The sequence below is a fragment of the Toxotes jaculatrix genome, chromosome 4 (assembly GCF_017976425.1).
Source record: "Toxotes jaculatrix isolate fToxJac2 chromosome 4, fToxJac2.pri, whole genome shotgun sequence".
Classification (NCBI taxonomy): Eukaryota; Metazoa; Chordata; class Actinopteri; family Toxotidae; genus Toxotes; species Toxotes jaculatrix.
Window position 1 is genome coordinate 22,140,476 of NC_054397.1, and position 20,155 is coordinate 22,160,630.

General features: G+C 40.0%; 1 protein-coding gene and 1 long non-coding RNA gene across 4 annotated transcripts; both read right to left on the reverse strand.

The window, feature by feature from the left end:
• Positions 1-299: 299 nt before the first annotated feature.
• On the reverse strand, positions 300-16,564 carry slc44a2 (solute carrier family 44 member 2). 3 transcript variants are annotated; one of them, XM_041035857.1, is made up of 22 exons: positions 16,370-16,564; positions 10,062-10,110; positions 9,893-9,966; positions 9,490-9,574; positions 9,033-9,117; positions 8,809-8,928; positions 8,646-8,706; positions 8,395-8,521; positions 7,392-7,475; positions 6,892-7,004; positions 6,669-6,800; positions 6,482-6,581; positions 6,107-6,199; positions 5,842-5,926; positions 5,409-5,671; positions 5,010-5,104; positions 4,429-4,532; positions 4,261-4,334; positions 4,052-4,122; positions 3,850-3,938; positions 3,650-3,734; positions 300-1,235 (listed from the first exon to the last, which is right to left on the reverse strand). In XM_041035857.1, exons 1-22 carry the CDS (start codon positions 16,404-16,406, stop codon positions 1,126-1,128), a joined length of 2,136 nt encoding a protein of 711 aa, XP_040891791.1. In that variant the 5' UTR covers positions 16,407-16,564; the 3' UTR covers positions 300-1,125. The 3 variants fall into 3 exon arrangements, with proteins under 3 accessions (XP_040891791.1, XP_040891789.1, XP_040891790.1); XM_041035855.1 differs by lacking the exon at positions 300-1,235 and adding an exon at positions 1,250-3,397; XM_041035856.1 differs by lacking the exons at positions 300-1,235; positions 16,370-16,564 and adding exons at positions 1,250-3,397; positions 12,458-12,624.
• Positions 16,565-18,956: 2,392 nt separating this feature from the next.
• Positions 18,957-19,825, reverse strand: LOC121181132. Its single transcript, XR_005893989.1, has 3 exons — positions 19,772-19,825; positions 19,471-19,580; positions 18,957-19,333 (listed from the first exon to the last, which is right to left on the reverse strand). It is a non-coding gene; the product is annotated as an uncharacterized LOC121181132 (long non-coding RNA).
• Between the last annotated feature and the right edge of the window lie 330 nt (positions 19,826-20,155).

Genomic DNA, 20,155 nt, shown 5'->3' on the forward strand with positions numbered 1-20,155 from the left:
AGTATGACCACATAAACTATAAAATACACTAGACTGTATACAATTTGTTCATGTTTTAAAATTTATGAATTATAGATACAAAGTCCTTATTTTTTTTTAGATGAGGTCTAAAACATTGCTCTTACATTTCAAATTCTGTCTTCTTGCCCATTCCTCAGTAATTTAGTTTTATATCTACATATCATTTTTCAGGATTATCACACAATTTGATGGACAACAGTGATAAAAGCAAACAATAATTCAGGTGTTATTTTACCCAAATAAACCTAAGAAGCATTGGTCTTTTTTTCCCCTTTGAACACTGGTATGGCAACACAATCTTTTATTAGTTTACAACAAAATAAGAGGCAATGTAAAACTTTTACAAACTCAAAATTTTGCACATATATCATAGATATGTTTTATACTCAGTGGAGATAATAAACAAAAGAGAACTCAAGCTATTTAAAAAAAAAGAACCAAGTCAAATCATTTGGGTCATACATAATCTCTTAAGGCTTTAAGAATCATACTAAGCTTTTAATTGCCTGCAGTTAAGCAACTTTGCTTTGGTGAGTTAATTTCAAACAATATATATGCAATATGTTCAGCTAAAGTGATAAAGCACAGCTTTACTCATGTAGCAACAGGTTACATCTGCCATAAACGGAATATCTCGCTGAAAGATACTGGACCCTTCAAACACTATGCCTAACATGAATGACAGAATATATACAAAGAAGAGACAAAACTAGAACAAAATGTATGATGAAAAAAAAAATATGTTTTTAAGGCAAACTGTTGCTTAAATTAAACATAGTTATCATCTCTAACTCCCAAATTCCTTCTGTGATAAGTAATAAGATCACACTCGTTCACACTCGTTGGGTGAGTACAGGGAGACAATGGGCTTAAGAGTTTGTAACAACATACCAAAGGATCAATAATGCTCAGACATCGTAAATGAATCCCATTTGACAACAAAACACAATTCTGTACCTACATACTGTAGCACAGCAATAATCCCTCTTTTTGTTCTGCTTTTCACTTCAGAACACCACACACACGCCTGCGTGCACACAGACACACGCACACACACACACACACACACACACACTCTCACTCACGGAGAGACAAAGTTGTGACTTAGTCCACAGATTTGGGCTCCTCATTGGACTTCTTCAGGAGGGAGAGCAGGTTCTGCGACATGAAATATGGCCTCTGTTCTGATCCATCGTTGCGCTCTAGGTCTTCCACTGTGACATGGACAGAGGCATTTGAGAGACAACATTTTCCCAACAGCACACATACATATATTACATTATACTGAACTATAAATTAACTGTGCTTGTAATTACACCTTATCTATAATCAATCTTTTAGCAACTTAAGAAAGGGGCTCTCCAGCAGTTTACTATTGAACTTGAAAGAGACAAAGAGTAACTTAACACTGAAAAAACCCTGATTTTCTGCCCTTTCTAGTTGAAAATTTCAATCTTGTGCTTTGTTGAACTTGTAACCACACCCAACAGCAAACTCACAAAGTCCTTGAGCACACCTGTACATCACTGCAGCAAGGTGAGAAGGTCAGAAAAACCAGATTTTCATGTGCTGTCAAGTTGGTCTTTAGAGAAAATCAAAGAATGCTCTAAATCAGTGGCTCCCTGGGGGTTGGGTGCACAGAAAAAAATTTGAGTGGTCATGACATGGTCTAAGGGAAAAGAAAGGTGTGCGTTTCTGTTAGAATGAATTGCTTATTTTGTTCTGTAAAAGCTCAGATATCCTGATTTTGACCCATGCAAAAATTCTGGAGTGCCCCTTTAAAATAAAAACTCAGTCCTGTCTGATTTTGGTGGACATGAAAACTCACCTGGTTCCAAACACCAGACCACCTCGACGTACACATATTTACCCATAAGAGAACTACTATGATTAAATACAATCACCTTTAATCAAGATTTACAGCCAATAAATATGGAATGTCATCAGTAATTTCAGTGGAAAACCAACTTACATCTTTCACAAGGTGACGAACAAGAAAAAAGGTACAAAAGCATCCAGAGATTTATGATGTTAGTTGCGAGCATTCAGAAGGCCATGTCAACACCATGCAGCACTTAGAGAGAGAGAGAGAGAGAGACGAAGGAAGGATAGGGACAGAGCAAGGTCGTTTGGGTCAGTAAACAACAAGGGGCGGGGTCTGCAGAGTCTGAGAGGTCATGATGGCTGCGCCATGGCGACACAGTCACAGCACTTATGCCAGTCTGAAATACCAAGGCAAGTAGGTGGCAATACAATACATGGGATCCCATCTTGGTGAGGGTCCCTACAAGACTGAAGCCAAAAAATACATCAAAGACATACACTACTGTATATATACACAGGTTCTGTAGGGAATAAAAGATCCAGTATTCATACAGTATATCAAATATGTCTGTAACATTTTGGCATCAGCTGGTATTGTTGTAAACAGTGAAAGAGATTCACCATCGATTGAGAAGTGTTTGTTCCGACTGTACACAGTACTTAAGTGGTTCTGTAGTGCATTCGTTAACAGGATTAAGACAACAAATATTAGTGACAGTAATCAGGCACAGGTTCAGTACTCACAAAGTTCTACAGATCTTCACGATATAAAAACCAACACTGTTCTAAAACCAACACAACAGAGCGTTTTTTTCAAGCTACAGAAATGCACTGGGCTTTTGACCTGCTTCAGCCTTCACATGTTCGACCACAACCTTCTCCAGCTGGACGTCACGCCGCTCACATAGCAAGGCCATCTGAGATTTTATGCCGTACATTTATCAGGTCCATATCACAAAGTTGCAGGGACAGTTCTTTCATTCGTTATGCTTTATGAGGTTTACCAAGCCTCGCTTTTTTTTTTTTTGCCACGACATTACTGCTGACATCTACTCCTGTGGTGCAGAGGGAGGATTTTCTTCCTTTGATTCCTCTTTTTCCTCTTTCTTTTCACAAGTTTCCTCTTTCTCAGCCTCCACAGCTGGAGGCGACGCCTCCTCCGTCTTTTCTTCCTGTTTTGACTCCTCCTCCTTTTCTGCTGTTTCTTTCACCTCCGTGTCTTCTTTCTTTTCAGCCTCCTTTGCCTGATTGAGTTCCTCGCTCTTCTCCTCTTTTGGCTCTTCAGCATCTGTCTTGGACTGCAGTGGCTGCTCCTCTTCGTTTTCCTGCTTGAGGACCTCCTGCTGTTTCAGCTGGATCTCTCCATCCTGTTGCTGCTGAAGAGGCGTTTCCTCCTCCAGTTTCACCTCGTCCGCTTCTTTTGCAGAATCGGCCTGCTCAACACCATCACGATCCTCCTCCAGCCTTTTAGTTTTGGAGAGGATCTCGTGCAGCTCGGGGGACATATAGTAAGGCCTGTCAGATGAGCCGTCGTTTCTTTCCAAGTCCTCACCTTTTGTATGTGTGGGGTGTTTGAACGGGTTAACGGAAAATCAAGGGGAAAATGAAAACATGAAATGGAGGGAATGTGTGAAAATAAAAGTAAAGTGAAATTAATGGGAGAAACGAGACAAAGAGAAGAAGAGTCAGAAATGTGGCAGGGAGAAGAAGAAACCAGCAGCTCAGAGCTGTATGAGTGCGTGAAACTATGAAGAGACCAGATCCGCAGGAAATCATGCTATCAACTGAACGCAAAGTTACTCACAGAAGCAGAGGAAGAGTGTGTCCACACACATGGCGTACACGCTGAAGAAACCATGGGCGATGAGGTATGATCCAACTACCAATGTCTAGGTGAACAAAATCATATATGTCAAGACCTTCACTGAGGCATCAGAGCACACAGGTGAGCTCAGAACTAACTAAAACTAATGATTAAATTAAGCAAATCTAACTGTTTCTTACCAGTATTGGCACCCAATAGTAGTTCAAAGATGGAGCAGCATCCTCTACTGCTTTGATTCTTCCAGAGAAGAAGAAGAAAGAGAAGATCCCTGTCCAGAGAAAAGAATGACAATTTCTGGATTTAAACCAGAATCTCTGAAGAATCCCCCTCTATTGGTTTAGAAAGTAGACACCTTAGGTCTAAAAAAAAAAACTCCCTTACCAACAATGCCAACGATGAGGAGTTTCCCAAGAAACAGCAGGAAGTCAGTCACTTTGTCTAAAACAGCCACCCTGAGTTCAAACGGGCACAGTGCAGAATATGAGAGTGTATCAAATTAAATTAATTAAAAATAGCTTACAAAGTGAATTAATGTTGCTGTTTAATGCTTACAGAATTAAAAAATGGTTATTAATCTAATGAAATCCCACCTGATGATGTTCCTCATGAGAAGGAAAAAGGCATCTCGAGCTGAGGTGCAGAAGTTTTTTCCGTAGATGGCAATCTAGAGCAAACAAAATCAAAAACACAAAACCATTTTAAAAATCTGTCCAGACACAACGTCTCCCACACAGCTGTATCCAGTTACACAAACTCACCATGATGTAGGCATTTCTGTTGAGGAACCTGATACATTTCTCCAAACACCAGAAACAGCACTTCAAGCAGCTTAGCAGGAATTTAGCAAATTTGTTCTGAGCACCTGAAGCATGAAGATAAAATACAGGAATGTTGTCATGACCACACATGTTCGCAAGCATGGAATAATCTGATCATTGCTTACAGTCAGGTCATATTGAAATTATATATCAGTCAATAGTACAGAGTGGTGTAATAAAAGGTACTGAAAATCCCTGAAGTGGTACTAAAGTGTGAAAAGGTTAAATAGCTGCAAGCTGAGGGAAGAAATAAATAAATAAATAAATGTTGACACCAACAATAACAGTAATAAAGGATAAAGTTTGCCACTGTAACACAGTGAATATCAGTGTCTAGGCTTTGTAGAAGTAGAAAACCTGCATTATTCTGACTTCTGGCTTTACACATGCGTCAATAACCAGGATTCAAGACTGACCAGATTAACAACAAAATCCTGAATATAACCATGATTACTGATGATCATAGGAGTATAATGAAGGTATGTCGTCTGTCTTCTTGTTCTGATGTTAAATCATCTGACCTTTCAACTTGTGATCCAGATACTCCAGAATGACTCTGATGACCTGAACCACAGACAGGATCAGAGAGCCAAAAGCCAGGGAGCCTGTGTGGTATCTGTCCAAAAGCAGGAAACAGAAGCAAACTATCACACATGTGGAGAATAATCCAAACCTTAGCTTCTTCTAAATTCTGACACTTCTGAACATCAACTTTCGCTTAGAGCAAACACCACTCACAACCTGACTGACGCTAACTAAACCACATGGCATCATGTTGACTTTTGTAATACAGAGCACTCAGTGTACAAAATTATGTGTAAAGTATTTATATATGAAAATGTAATAACTTGCTGTTTTCATTTACTATACTACACAGACTTCTCATCAAAAAAAAACAAAAAACAAGTCCATCCTCTAACCTGAGGGCGCGTCCCAGCGAGGAGAAGATGGGATAGGCGGGAATATCATCAGGCTTCTTGAAGGCCCAGTAATATGAGGCGAAGGCTCCCGACAGAGTGACCTGGCCCAGGGCTGTCACAAAGTTGGCGCACCAAAAGAACAAGAAGACGTTGTAGAACTGGAACAGGATGAGGTACTTGTGGTAGAGGGTTTCACCCCCATAGAAGGCAAACAGGCACTCTGCATCTGGACACTGAGCTGAGATGTTGGAAGTGTTGAATGTCTGGAGAAAGAGAAGAAGGGGGCAAACCATAGGACTGTGTCAAAATATTGGCCGCATATGTATTTGTTGTTTTGTTTTTGTTTTTTTTGGCAGACCTTTCTGATATTCTACTAACTCACACATACATGCTACCATTAAATATAATGGGATATTAACATATAGAAGCATACCTTGGGGTCGCAGGTCTCTCGTGCGAACTCACACTCAGAGGTGTTGAACACTTTGTACACCTGCTCATTAGAGGTGGACAAGAAACTGGTCAGAGCTGTTAAGGAAACAACAAGGGCAGAATATCTCTGAAAAGGTTACAATCAAGAGTGATCTGCATGTGTTTATGTGGAAATGCTTTTCCTGCTACAATGATAAAAGGAATGATTATAAAGTAAAGCATTTATTTTTTTGATCATCTTTGATCATCATCTGAAAAAAGGATACACAGCAGTGACAGCCCAGTAGGCGATCACCACGGACAGGAGGAAAAAGGTCAGCAGTGGGTAAAACAGAGATGACATCACATGGCCGACGGCTCTGAAAAAGAAAACAACGGTTGAAGTGTTATTTTAACAAGCTTAAATATAATACTCACAAGTGTAAGAACTAAAGGTCTGCTCTCTGCTCTTTCGAAAACCAAAACAATGAACTGAAAGATACTAAAACGCTTTGTAGGGCTGAGAGGAAATCCAGAGTTTTCTGGAGGTTCGTCACTATGAGTGACTCTTTTCATACATGACTACATTTTCCACCTCATCTGGGAAAACAGAAGACAGCTGCACAATGCAAGACTGGAATAAGTTACCAACTGAGACTGACCTGCTGGCCTCTTTGATGAGAGCGATGGCGATTAGGATTCTCTTCCTGAGGAAGATGAGTAGCAGGATGATGATGACTTCGACAATAGCCAGGATGATCACTGCAAAATAGTGAATGAAACAGATTAACAGGCTTCATCAACAGCTCATACAGAGTTGTATTAGAGTGAAAGCATGTTTGTGCTTACTGAAGGCCAGCCAGGTCTGTCTGACCTGCAGGTAGACAGAGAAGTCCGTCTGCAGGCCCAGGTCACGGATGGTGACGTCAGCACCAGGCTCTCCCTTCAGGCTGGCAAATTCCATGTAACAGTGGAAAATACCTAAAAACATGGTTAAAATATTGAGTAGTTTTTAAATTTTCTTTTCAGAAAACACAGAAAAAAATCTTAAACAGCAAGACTGAAGACTTACCGTATCCGATGACAAGAATCACCAAAACAATCATGACCCAGACCATGACACCAGCCAAGAATCGCAACAGGACGATGAAAACCAAGCTGACGATCATGGCTATCACCAGACCACTAGAGAGGGTGGACACAGCAAACGCTTTAACATAAAAACATTACAATACAACAGTATTACAGCATTTTAGCCTGTGATCTTTCAGTTGCGGACATATGTATTTTCTGGTTTCTAAACAAAGGTCAGTTTTGAACATTCACATGCTTTTCACATACATTTATGAAAACATTTCAGCCTTGAAAACTATTTGTGTTTAGACAAATGAAGAGGTGACTTACTGTCCAATTAATAGTTTTTTAAATAATAAAAAAAAATTTTTTTTTAACTTAAAAAAACTTAACTTTTAACTTTTTAACTTAAAATTTGCGTTACCTTGTGTTGTACTCCAGATGTTCTATTTCTTTCTTTCTGTTACTTTAACCATTAAAGAGAGTGGGCACACTTACAGCAATATCCAATGCCAAGACTGAGTGTAGTCTTCAAAGATTCTCATTGCCACCTGGCGAGCTTCAACGACCACATTTGACTTCCTGTGACAATGAAAGGAAGGAAATGAAGCTAACACCAACCACCTGTGTCCAAATTTAACATTATCACCTGCTGTGTATGGAGCCCTCAAACTGACACATGTAACAGGATATCAGACAAACATTATTTTATACCTGAACACCTTACATAAGTAATACTGTAACTCATTCTGAGGTGAGACACCCCAAAAAATAAAAATAATGTAAAATATAAACACAAAATGTAAAATAATTTCACGTTAGGCTGGTCATGTCACATTGCAAGTTAAGATAGCAAATATAATTTGACTTGGTGGTGTAGCTCTACACTGCTAAGCACCCTGATACTGCCTGCTGCAAGAACTCAGCATAACAACAGCAGGCATACTCATCATCTTGATAAATAACATGCAGGGAGCATTTCCCAGTGGGAGTAATGGTGATAGAAAACACTGACATGAAGAACCTCCAGGGTGAATACAAATACAGCAGAACCAAAGCAGGCGCAGGCTGTAGCAGGCACACATCAGAGTAGACAGTAAATGAAGGCCTTTAAAGGCTGTCAAATCAGTGCAGTGAGTTATGGTGGCGATGTGATATGCTAGCTGTCAGCTGACACAACACAACATGATGTGTGACAGGAATGTCCAGCAACAACTAGTGCATTTACTCATATAAACAGCATTTTCTCTCGAGCTGAAACCAGGGATTTTTGTTGACACAAACACACAAATGTCCATCTATTCAGAGCATGTCTTTAAACTGGTTTTTAGTCCAAGCAAAAGTGAAAGACCAAAGGGAATTCAATTTACAATAAGTGATCAAAACAGTCCAGTCAAGGAACAGGGAATCTGAAAATCATAACAGGATTCGAACTGTGTGATTCATTTATTTAGCCTGGATACACTGCATAGTATGTTGCCATAAAGCAAAAAGGACTCACTTTGATGCCTCCAGCACGTCTTTGGCATTGATACTGGTGCCATTCCCATCATCAATAGTGGTTTCGTTGCCCACCACCACCACCCCATCCTTCATCGTTCCCAAGGCAGGAAGGCAGCGACGTGTGACTGTGGAGGGAGGACATGATCGAGAGTTTATATGGTCCTATTTGTTTCAGCTTCACTAGAAACCACCAGACACAGCAGCTTGTTGTGTGGGTGAAAACCGAGCACAGGGAATCTTCTCACTTACAGGCTTTACTGGTCATCAACATGGCAGGACACAAACCATTCTTCAGGATTTCAGGAACACTCTGAGTGACGTAAAACAGCCTTGAATGTAGTTTATTGTACATTTCACAATATTTTTTAGGCACGTATAGAGTGTGAATAATATGAATAATCTAATTACTCACCATTTTGGAAATGTCTACCCCTTCCTTGCAATACTGCTCGTAGTATTCCCGATCTTCTTTGTTGCCCACTTTGACTTTCACCAAGGTAAGATGCCTGTTGGGACAGCTTTCCACACATAACTGGACACAAATAACAACACACAATCATGACAGTTAGCACGACTGTTAGAAACTGGACAACAGTTGCAATGAATATAAAAAGATTAGCAGATCTTGTTTCTGACCTGTGTGGTGGGACACTGAAACTCCAGCAGCACCAGAGGACTGGCACATTTCAGTATGTTGAAGTAAAACAGAAGAGGCTTTTTCCTGTTGTGTAAGAACAGAGAAACAAAGCTATTATTAGGTCAGCTTTACAAATAAATGTCTCTGAGTCCCCAAATGAGGGGCATCAGATTACAGTAATACATATCATCTGAACTGTACACAAGATAAACTGTACATATCACCATTAGAGAACCATGGCTCTAACTATTTATCTATTATAAATGTACATACTGCACACCTGACAGGTTATATTTTTACAACATTGTATATATTATTGTACATATTATTCTCCTCCCAGTTTTTATTTTATTTTTTATTTTATCTTATTTTTATCTTATTATAATTTACTAAACAGGTACATTCACAGGGAACATCCTATTCATATTGCCTATATATTGCCCATATGTGACTCACTCTAGTTTTGTTCCAGCTTGTCCACAGAACTGGCCTTTGCTGTCCGTGGGATAGATCACTTTCCTGGGGTCACCCTGAGACCATGCTGCATGGAGAACAGTAAAAATCACTCAGGGCAAACGTGGACATTAAGTCAGATTATACTGGACCAAAGACATGGAAAAACATCTGCATTCTCAGAAAGCAGACAGACAAAGCATTATGTCCTAAACAATTTCTAACTTTGAGAGGACAGACACAGAAAGGTGCAGCCCAAAGTAAGCCTGTCAAATTTAAAATATGTTGCACAGCCCTTCTCCAGTTCACCAAATGTCTTTGGGTATCTTGCCTTTATCAGTCAATCAATGTGTAGTGTCTAAGTGATAAAACAATACATGTTGTAGTGATGAAGGCTGAGTCTTACCAAGAATACCCACAGCAAAGTACCCCAACAAGGCCAAGATGAAGAGAATACAGCAGAGGATATCTGTGCAGCCCCTGAGCAGAGGAGAGGCAGACGATTGTTACTGCTGTCTTGTACAGGAAGAAAGAAAGAAAAATTATAATCACGATTATTAAAACAGATGTCTCACCTGTTGTGGATCGGCCCTTTGAAGCTTGGATCAAACTTCCTGGACTCCCCTGGGGACAAAAAGAAACAACGGGATTGTTATACAGGATTTTATTGTTATAAACTGAGTTTTAGACTTCTAACTTCCATCTCCCTCTTATGAGATTCTGAAACAGAGAACATGGATTAGGGCTTGTCAATCAAAAACCTGTGGTTTGACTTGGTAGACTGAACTAACACTGAACACTTATGACTGGATTCACTGAAGACATAAATGAAAATCAGGCAACCACAGCTGCAGATAAAAAAAAAAAAAAGAAGCTCCTATTGGCAATTACATAAATGTAAATCACAAAGGTCAATCAACTGTCCGAAACAATAACATTAGAGTGCATGGTATTAAAGCTTAATATTAATGGTAAATATTAATATACATGTCATGGGTATGGCAAATGTACACCATGTTACATTATAATATCATCAAACTGATATTCAATGCAATGGCATATTCAGCTATTAATAATTATACTGTTGGTCAGTAAAGTATAATATAAGGCTACTGTAAATGTCACTGTTTGATTATGAGCACCTCCTGGCACAGTAAGTGTAAATGTGTAAAAATGACTAAAATACTAGAGCTTATACAATTAGTCCATGAATCGATTGGTCAATTGAAAAAAAAAGGTTGCTCCTCAGTTGAATTTTGAGTTTTGGACTGTTGATCAGACAAAACAAGCAATTTCATGGCATTAACTCACCCCCAACATCTCTACATACCTGCATCATTGTCAAACAGAACTACAGGTAAGGAGTAATTTTATTCCTCAGCAGTACAAAAAAATAAAGGCTCCTCTCACAGCAGTGCTTCACTTATACCAGTGGCCTAGTAGGTAACATATACACAGAGTTGTCAGTTTGTTAGGAACACCCAGCTAAAATGAATGCATTGTGTTATGTTGACAAGTGTTCCTATTATTTTGTCCACCCCATAAATATCAACGAGGGTAGGCGGAACAACAGACATGCCTCTTTGTAAAATGCAATGCAGTTCAACAGCACCACAAACTGCAGCATCTAAAATGATCATACAGTTGAATCAGCACCTCTTTAACAGTTTCTATAACAACTGAACATTATAACCTTTATGAAGGAGGATTTTAATGCAGGGCTGTTGTATTAGACTGCATTAGTTTTAGCTCGGTGTCCTGATAAACTCACAACTGAGAGTATATGACCGCAGCATCCCTTTGAGGGGACCTCTGTGTCAGTACTGTTACTGTACATGTGAAGAGCCCAACGTACCATGTGATGTGATATTTCTAGAAATTCGCTTCTTTGAAATCAAAACTGAAAGTGAGTTATTTATCAGGTTTTGCACCTTTCAGTGAAACACGCTCACCAATTATAGATTGGCTTAGTATAGAGAAATTGAATTTTTTTTTATTTTACAATATCTCTAAAATTCCTAAGTTAGGGTTAGGAGAATGTATTCTCATACACAAAAACAGGAGTGTGCATTTGAGACACACACAAGTACAATATATAAGTGTAAGCCAGCGAATGTATTGACAGAGACAAGACCATCTCCAGAACAAAAGGATTCTTCTGCCTGACTGTCATGCCTAGCAACCTACAACATGGCTCCCCAGCGACGGTGAGCTCCCCGTGGACATCGCTAGCCACCATGGAAACACCTCAAATGTGGCAGAGGAGAAACCTTAACCAAGCCGACTGTGCCTGCAGTGATATCATCATTAGCTAGAACTGTGAGTCAACACGAGCAAGAAGAACAAGAACAAGAGCAAAGAGCACGAATGTATTCATCTGTAATTTTGAGGTTTCACTTTTAACTTGCTTTACACCAGACATCAGCTTTTAGCTGTGCGTCAGAACTCTGCTTATCTCCATAACACGTCCTGTTACATTACTGCCACTGCCTGCCACAGCCTTCACAGAAACCATAGAATGAAGCAAACATTAAACTATTCCTTAAATGCTCTGCCACAGACATCCAGTTAGAGGCGAGTCCAGCTACGTGTTGTTACTGCCTAGTGCTTACATATAGTATGTTTTGCTACTTCACATCCTGCTAATACACTAACACACCGGCAGGATACACACACACACACACACACACACACACACACACACACACACACACACACACACACACACACACACACACACACACACACCTGACCTCTTTTCAGACACAACTCAAAGGTGTCACTCAGTATTTTAAAGTACAGTATGTCCCCGAGCAGCAATATGTGACTTAAAACAGTCCATTAACCATCACAGTTAGCAAAAGATGAGTCATTAGTCAATGAGGTACTCTATGTACACATCAACGAGACATTCAGCAACAAATTAACCGGCAGCTAATAATAAATCCAGCTGGGCAGACTGTTACAGTACCTTCTCTTTCATATTTTGTCATTCTGTTGTTATTTCTCTCAGAGTTGCTGTCATGGACGCTTTCATAGATTCCTCTCAGTGGGCTGAATATGACAGTCTTTATGTCTTCTTCCTGTATGAGATCTGACTCCGCCGACCTCTGACTCCTTACTTCCCTCTTTCAGAGCACTCAGCTCTCTGCCAGTGTACTCGCTCACTTTGGTCCCTCTCTTGTCAGGGGAATTGCAGCAAAAACAGTATTGATGGGGGAATTGAGAGAGGAGCTCAAATGCAAACAAAGACTTGTGGCGCCTGAGAACCTACTGCTGCCAAATTTGGCTGTGTTTACACACACACACAAGACTAAAATGTCTACTTTTTACACATCTGACAACAGGGACCGTTAGTTCCTGTGGTGGGAACCATTAATATTCTTTGACACAAGCAACATAACAGTTATTTTAGGCTTCATCTCAATCCATTAAATCAACATGCTAAACTGTGTTCACTGTTTCCTTTTTTCAGTTGTTATACAGTGTGCAGTTGCATGCAGAGCAGCTGCACTCTAACCTCACTGTGGTCATATGACCAAAAAAAAAAAAAAAATCATCTCATGCAATAACATCACTACAAAACCCTCCTACAATACAGCTTTTTTTTTTCTTTAACCTGAAGATTAATGGTCTTCTCTCAATGTTTCCTCAGCTTCCTGTTCCTACTTTACACTGTAGATCCCAGACTGTGACAGCAGTTTGACCACATGCCCCCTCTAAGTGCTTTCAAATTCAAACTTTGTATCACCAGCTTCCTAAAAAGTGGACAAAGGTTTCTTGAAACTGTTTCATGTATTGCTGAGACAACTATTGGGTTATGATGCATGGGGCTTGTTGAAACTCGAAGCGACGAGATGAACTGCACATCAGAGATAAGGCCGTTCTACGTATTCCCTGTTGGAACATGGCCACGCTCTGGTCAGTCCACCTCCGCTGCCATGTGACAGACCAACAACATGCATGAAATACCAACTACAGACCTCATTCATGAGCTTGTTACAGTACCATCTCTGTGCCAACCCAGTTTATTCAACCTGTATTACAGTCCCTCAAATACTGAATTTTTGAGGCTGATGTCAACATACAAAAGAGAAGAAGAGAATTAATGTTCAATTACTGAGATATCTTTGCTAACCAAATTTAAAGGGTTTGCTGTTTTCTCCATGCCATCACTTTGTGTGTACACATTTTCTCTTTCTTTATACTGAGGAGGATAAACACTGAAATGTGAGAGACACAGTTCCATTAGAGCTGGGGCAACCGGCTGCTCTTTGCCTGTTTTGTGCCATGAAACAATCTGCGATTGTGCTGAAAAGCATTCCAGCAGATTTGTTGTTGTTGCGCACAGGCTGCCAAATGTCTTGTAAATGGTCCTGTTTGTGTATATAATTGGCAAAATTAATGTGATGGTGGTTTAGTGATCAGTGGTCAATCCGCTACAGGAAATGTAGTAACTTTAAAAAGACCCATTTTAAAAAGGTCTACATGTTGTAGACTATTTTCCACATTTGGGTAACCTGGATTCCTCAGGTAGTTCATTACACACCCTCCAGGGACCCTGATGATGAAATCCCACAGGGCCTACCAGACAATCAGTCTGCATTCAGATCCGTGTGGAGGTAAAAACGTCTGCCAAACCTCACCCAAACCATGAAAGTATTTATAGTAAAATCCTGAAATCAATTCTTTATAAATGACCAGAGTGCAAATACTAAAACCAGAAAAATTGAGTCTCTGCTTCTGCTGACAATGAGATAGATTTTTTCTTGTCAAGCGTGTCTGTGTGTGTGTGTGTGTGTGTGTGTGTGTGTGTGTGTGTGTGTGTGTGTGTGTGTGTGTGTGTGTGAGTTAAAGGAAGTGATGACGTCATGATTGATGTGATTCACTAATGGGCCCGGAGGGGTTATCAGATGAGCCCTTCCCTGGCTACCTTAATGGGTTAGTGGCCAGTGTGGTTGTGCGTGAGTGTGTCTATGCGCACAGATCGTACACACATGCAGGCATTAAGATAAAGATAAGATAAAGATGATTAATATATGATATTGATATAATCTCAGAAACTACTTTATGTACCACTGTTCTATTACTGCATGAAGCAGCTGCCACTGCTTCAAAACACTCCCCCTTGACAGCTGTTAATGAGCCCACTGGCCTACATACTCTTAAAAGGCAAAGAAGAAAAACATTAAAGTCTCCTTCTGAAGAACTAAATACTTAAAATCTGACAACCACTCGCTCAGATCACTGTCTCCCTCCAGTCTTCACGGTCACTGCTTGGCTCAAACAGCAACAGTTTGTCTCATTTTCCCAAACCAGCAGCCAAAGTCCTAATGACATGCGATCATTGTGAAACATTTAGCACTAGTGTCTTTGTGTGTGTACATGCAGTGCGTGTGATGATGCATCTGAGGCATTTGCCAACTTAATATTGACTGGAAGTATCTTGACTGTGTCTGCTGAGTGGGTAGAACAGGCAAGGCTGAACACAGTCCAGGCTGTGCAGGCTGCAGCCTGCCTGCATGCATGCACACCAGCCTAGACAGGGGGGAAAAGTAGTAGTAAGAGTAGTAAGCGACCAGGCACGGCCCACGGATCAAACTCTTCTAATAAAAGCTACTGTTTGAGAGTACTGGTGAGCTGGAATCTGCATTGTGTGTTTGGATCATATAAACCTTTATCTACGGTTTAAAACGGCCTGTGGTTTTTGACCTTTTAGTCTTCGTGGGGGAGGGGAACCAAGGAAAAAGAGCTGTTTACAAGGTAACAGGAAAGCAACAAGGAAATGCTCTACAGTGGCAGCTCCATGGAAGAGAATGCGTACTTAACATTGTGGGTGTGGGCTGTCGGGAGCATCTTACATTGTGAAAGAGGGAATAATTCAACAGCGAGCACAAGTGTTGTCTTCCCAATGAAATACCAGTGTGGAGATTGTGGTTTGCATTTCAGCAGTCTATGGCCATCCTCTCATGTAGCAACACTGACATGGGGTATTAAGGCAAGAATAACACCGGTTATGAAGACTTCATGACTAAGCAGTCCATATGAAACACAACCCAGCCCAGACACAAGAAGACCACAGCAGGCTGCGGTAGGTTGCTGAGGTGGTGCTGGTGAAGAAAACCCATGTGTGACACACATCATAATCAGCAATGAGTCATGTGTTTGGTTGGTATGGAGGGCGAATTTTCCATAATATGTGCATGAGAAAAAAAATCAATGCGAACAAAAGCAATAAACATCTGTGAAATGCATGTGTTTCTCTATTTGTGAGTATGTGTGTGTGAGTATGTCCATCTGTGGATGAAACCTAAATTTTGAGCCATGGGGAAAACACAATAAATCAAATATCCTGCTCATACATCTGTTTTCTCCTCTTCCTCTGTGGCCTGTGTTTGTGTTTCTCTGCAGCACAGAAGTCAATTTAAAATAATTCAGCCCATCAAGGCAGGCCTCGTTTAATAGGAGGACAACCTACTTTTCCTTATCAGTAACATTAAGCTGTATACCAACGATAAGTAACTAGGCTGAGCTTTGTGGTTTTAGTTTCATTTATTTAGAGCTGTATTTGGTTCGTACCACAGACTCTTACAATGGGGCAAACTGTCCCAATACAGCCACCCATTAATAGCATGTTGCATTCATTCACTGTGTATTGTCAAGTGAAAGATTACTAGCTAATTTAATACGCATTAAAGAGTTTAAATGTGTGGGCTCCGCTGAAAAACAAGCCGGCTGTGGAGGATGAGGGTGGCTCCAGATCTGCATAAGACCCACGAGGTCCACACCCATCCATCCATTGCAGTCATTGTTTCCATTTCTGCGTCCGTATAGAGAAAAATCAAAGACCGAGGACAAAGCAGTCACACCGTGCTCTTCTTACCGTATTTAGGGTCCGGGTTTTTTTCCTCCAGCTCCATTCTCACACACCGCTCGTCTCCTCGCTGCTGGTCAGACTTTGGACAGGACAGTTACCATGGAAATGTCGAGGAAAAAAAGCATCAATAACAGTTGCCCACCGCTACAGCTACAGAGCAGAGAGAGAAACAGCCAGTGCGCGTGAGAGAGAGAGACCAAACCAAACCGAAGCACGGCGCATTCCAGGCTAACGGTGAAACAGCCAATGAAAGAGCAGAGACTGCTGACTGTCAGCTGCCACAGCCAATCAGAGAGCGGCATAGCGGGGGCAAAACAATTTGTCTGGTTGCCACTTCAATGGAATGTGTTGAGTGCTTGTGAAGGCTAATATGTTTTTTAATGGGCCCTTTTTCCCCCCATCAATATTTATTTATTTATTTATTTTTAAACTTTATTTAATAAATTGCACATAAACATAATGAACAGAACATATCGGTATATGCCATGGGTACAATATTTCTAACACTAAAGATAAAATTCAGTTTCTTTAGTATGTGAAAAGTCCTTGTTGCCTTTTGGTTCTCCACGTGTTCCAGAATGAGTCCATATTTATTCTGTTCAACAGTGAATTGTCCAAAGGAGGGTTTGGATCCAGACCATTTGGATTTATGAATATGATATTTCCCAAGAATGAGTTTTTAATGGGCATTAGGCAATTAGGAAGACTGATAGTGACGTGTTTCCTCCTCACAATTAATATTTAATCAGAGAGCGTTATTTATGCATTTATTTATTTAATTATTTATTTATTTATATAAGCCTTTTAGACGTGCGAGTCCGAGAGAAAACACTTTTATCCAGTGAATGGTCTATTCTAAGAGCAGAGTGATGGAAAATAACCAAGTACATTTGACATTTACTCAGTTACAATTTAGAGCTATTAATACTTCACTTGGATACTCTGTGCCAATTCATACCTACACCCCAGGGAAATATAATCTCTACTCAACTCTGTATAAAGTATCTGTACAGTATTTGACAGGTACTTTCTAGTTATTTTGCAGAAGTTTTTTTTTCTAATAACAAGCATTTAATCAACTATAGATTAAACTGTAAGGTAAATAGTCTCTACAAAGTAGTCAACTTTGGCTCAACTTTGACCAATTACACCTCACAAGTTCATGTATTGGTAATGACAATAAATAAAACAATAATCATGTAACATTATGTCAATGCCACACAAAGAGTGACTTTACTTTTAATACTTCCAGTGCATTTTGCAGATTATTCCTCTGTACTTCTACAGTAGTTAAGCAAAAGTCTGAATGGAGAACTTTAACTTGTATTTCATAGCATTTATTTGTACTCAAGTATATTAGTAAAGCACTACATGTATCTTTACATAACTGGAGGGTGAACTGTGACAGGTAACTGTGCTCTGCCGCACCTTTGGCTGCAAAAGTGTCATGTGTACTTGTAGGTGTGCCAGTAAAGGAATGAATAATTTAGACATGAAATGTTATCAGGTTTCTTTGGAAAATCATGAAAGTATTATTATACATCTAAAATAACAGTCAAACGATCAAACAAGCTAATCAAGCTTCCTGGTAAAATCAGCTGTTTTAATGTTAATAATTAATTTGAACTGGTTTATATTTTATCAAAGAAAAATACCAACAATAGGTGGTCGGATGTAAAAGATTATCTATCCTTCTCATGAAAATGTTGGCTAATAAACAGTTTTAAAACGGTTGGTCTATGTTGGTAGCGTTTTTAAATGTGAAAGTCTTTGAAGATACATACTTAGATCTGTTTGTTTAAATGTAATATGATATGCTAACTTCTTCAGGAATTTCATTCTATGATTGTGCTAAACTAATGAGCAAATTAATGACATATTGTGGTACTTTTACTATTCAACTTCTACTTTACCATTGTAACTGCTCAGATGAGTATCTTTCCCTGGTAGGCCACAAATGTCAAAAATATTCTTAGTGCACTGTCTGTAGTCTCCAACTGACTGACTTCCATTTCCATACCAATTTAATACATGAAGATTTACTGTTGTCATTGGAATGAAGGACATGAAAGACATTAAAACTGAACGTCAAAATGCATAAGTCATATTATGGTATACACTGCTAATTGTGTAATGTTAGACTTTTTCATGTATATGTGAGATTTCATCTAAGAACATTGGTAATATCCATCACACATCAGCTCATATGTGATTGTATATGATAATGACACTTGTTTGATTTGAGGCTCTAATGTGTTGGCATGCTGACAAATGAAAAGACACTATGGCAACAGTGAAGCCCAAATTGACTGAGAATAACACACAGACAGCACCCCTTCACATCAGGACTGACTCATCTTTCTACAAACAAAAACAAGTGACTTCAGATTATTTTTGAAAAATTATATGATCACATAAAGATTCCAGTGGTTTTAAGACTGAAAGACAACCAACTGGGCTCAATTCAACCTTTTTCTTACCTGAGAACTGATACAGTACATGGTACACATAGGTCCTCTCCTTGTGTGCCACCTAAGCATCCACTGTGGCGGCTGTTGTTGTCATAACAACCCAAGAACACAGGTGGGGCAGATTCAGGGATGGACAGCTTATAGTGCTCCTTCCAGAGATCCTCAGAGGAGCTCAGGGCTACATATTTGCTCTCAAACTCTGTCAACCAGACACAAACGAGGTGGAGAAATTCACAATCTTTGTGCAAAAACCCACAAATATAACAGGAGATAGTTATGTGGTGGTGAGCTGCAACCATTCACCATTTACCTCAACCAAAGTTACACCTGGAAATCCTGCATCTAATGTTGTTTCCATTGATCTTTGCAGAAATGTTTATGCTCTCAACCATTCTTGACTTCACTTTAACAGCATAGAGGTGACTGGTGTTGAGTGCGTCACCCAAGCATCAAGAGTCAGATCCAGGCCAAGCACTGGCTCAAAAACAGGCCTCTACTCCTAGAAAATGCACACACAAGCAAACACGTTGAAGATAATTCTATGTAAACATATAAATATGGTTGTTGGAGGCAGTCAAGCAGCACACAGATCAGGGGTGAGTCACCCAGATGTGCACACTCCACCACCCCCCTCACCTTCCTGCTTCCTGGCCTTCTCATGTGCTGTGACAGCAATTTTCTTTCTTTCCTCTCTGTTGCTTGTTGCTGCTGCTGATGAAGGCTTCATGTTCAAGCTGATGTTTCTACTGGAAGTAAACATAAATATCTGTAATGAGTCTGGTATGAACTTCATACCAGACTGAGTCAAAAAAGAGGGAAAACATGTTTATGGTTAACTTATACACAAGAACTTAAAAGTCTTCTAAGAACTAAAAAGTCTTTAAAATGACACAATGCAACAAGGCAAGAATCGGTAACGTTATATTCTTAGTGCCACCTATGAGTGAATATATCTCCTGTCATCTGCAGAGGTGCCTCTTGAGGAGGCATACCACTTTGTAAAAAGCCTGCCAGCAGCAATGTCACTTGCAAAATCTGGGTACACACGCTCACACATTCTGTACACGACTCCTTATTTTACCAGCCAATGAGCTGGAAAGGCGTGGGCCGACACCCTCCACACACCCCGACTGTATGGCACGGCATGAACACCATTTTGAGTGAGGGCATGTTTCGCAAATTTAATTCACATCCCTACTGTAAATTAAACAGTACGATATCCAGGACATGGGAACCGAGTCCAAACATGCCCAAAGGGCAAACTCCCCTAGTTTAGTCAACATACTAATTTCCTACAGCGGGAACAGGAAGTCAAAGGTAG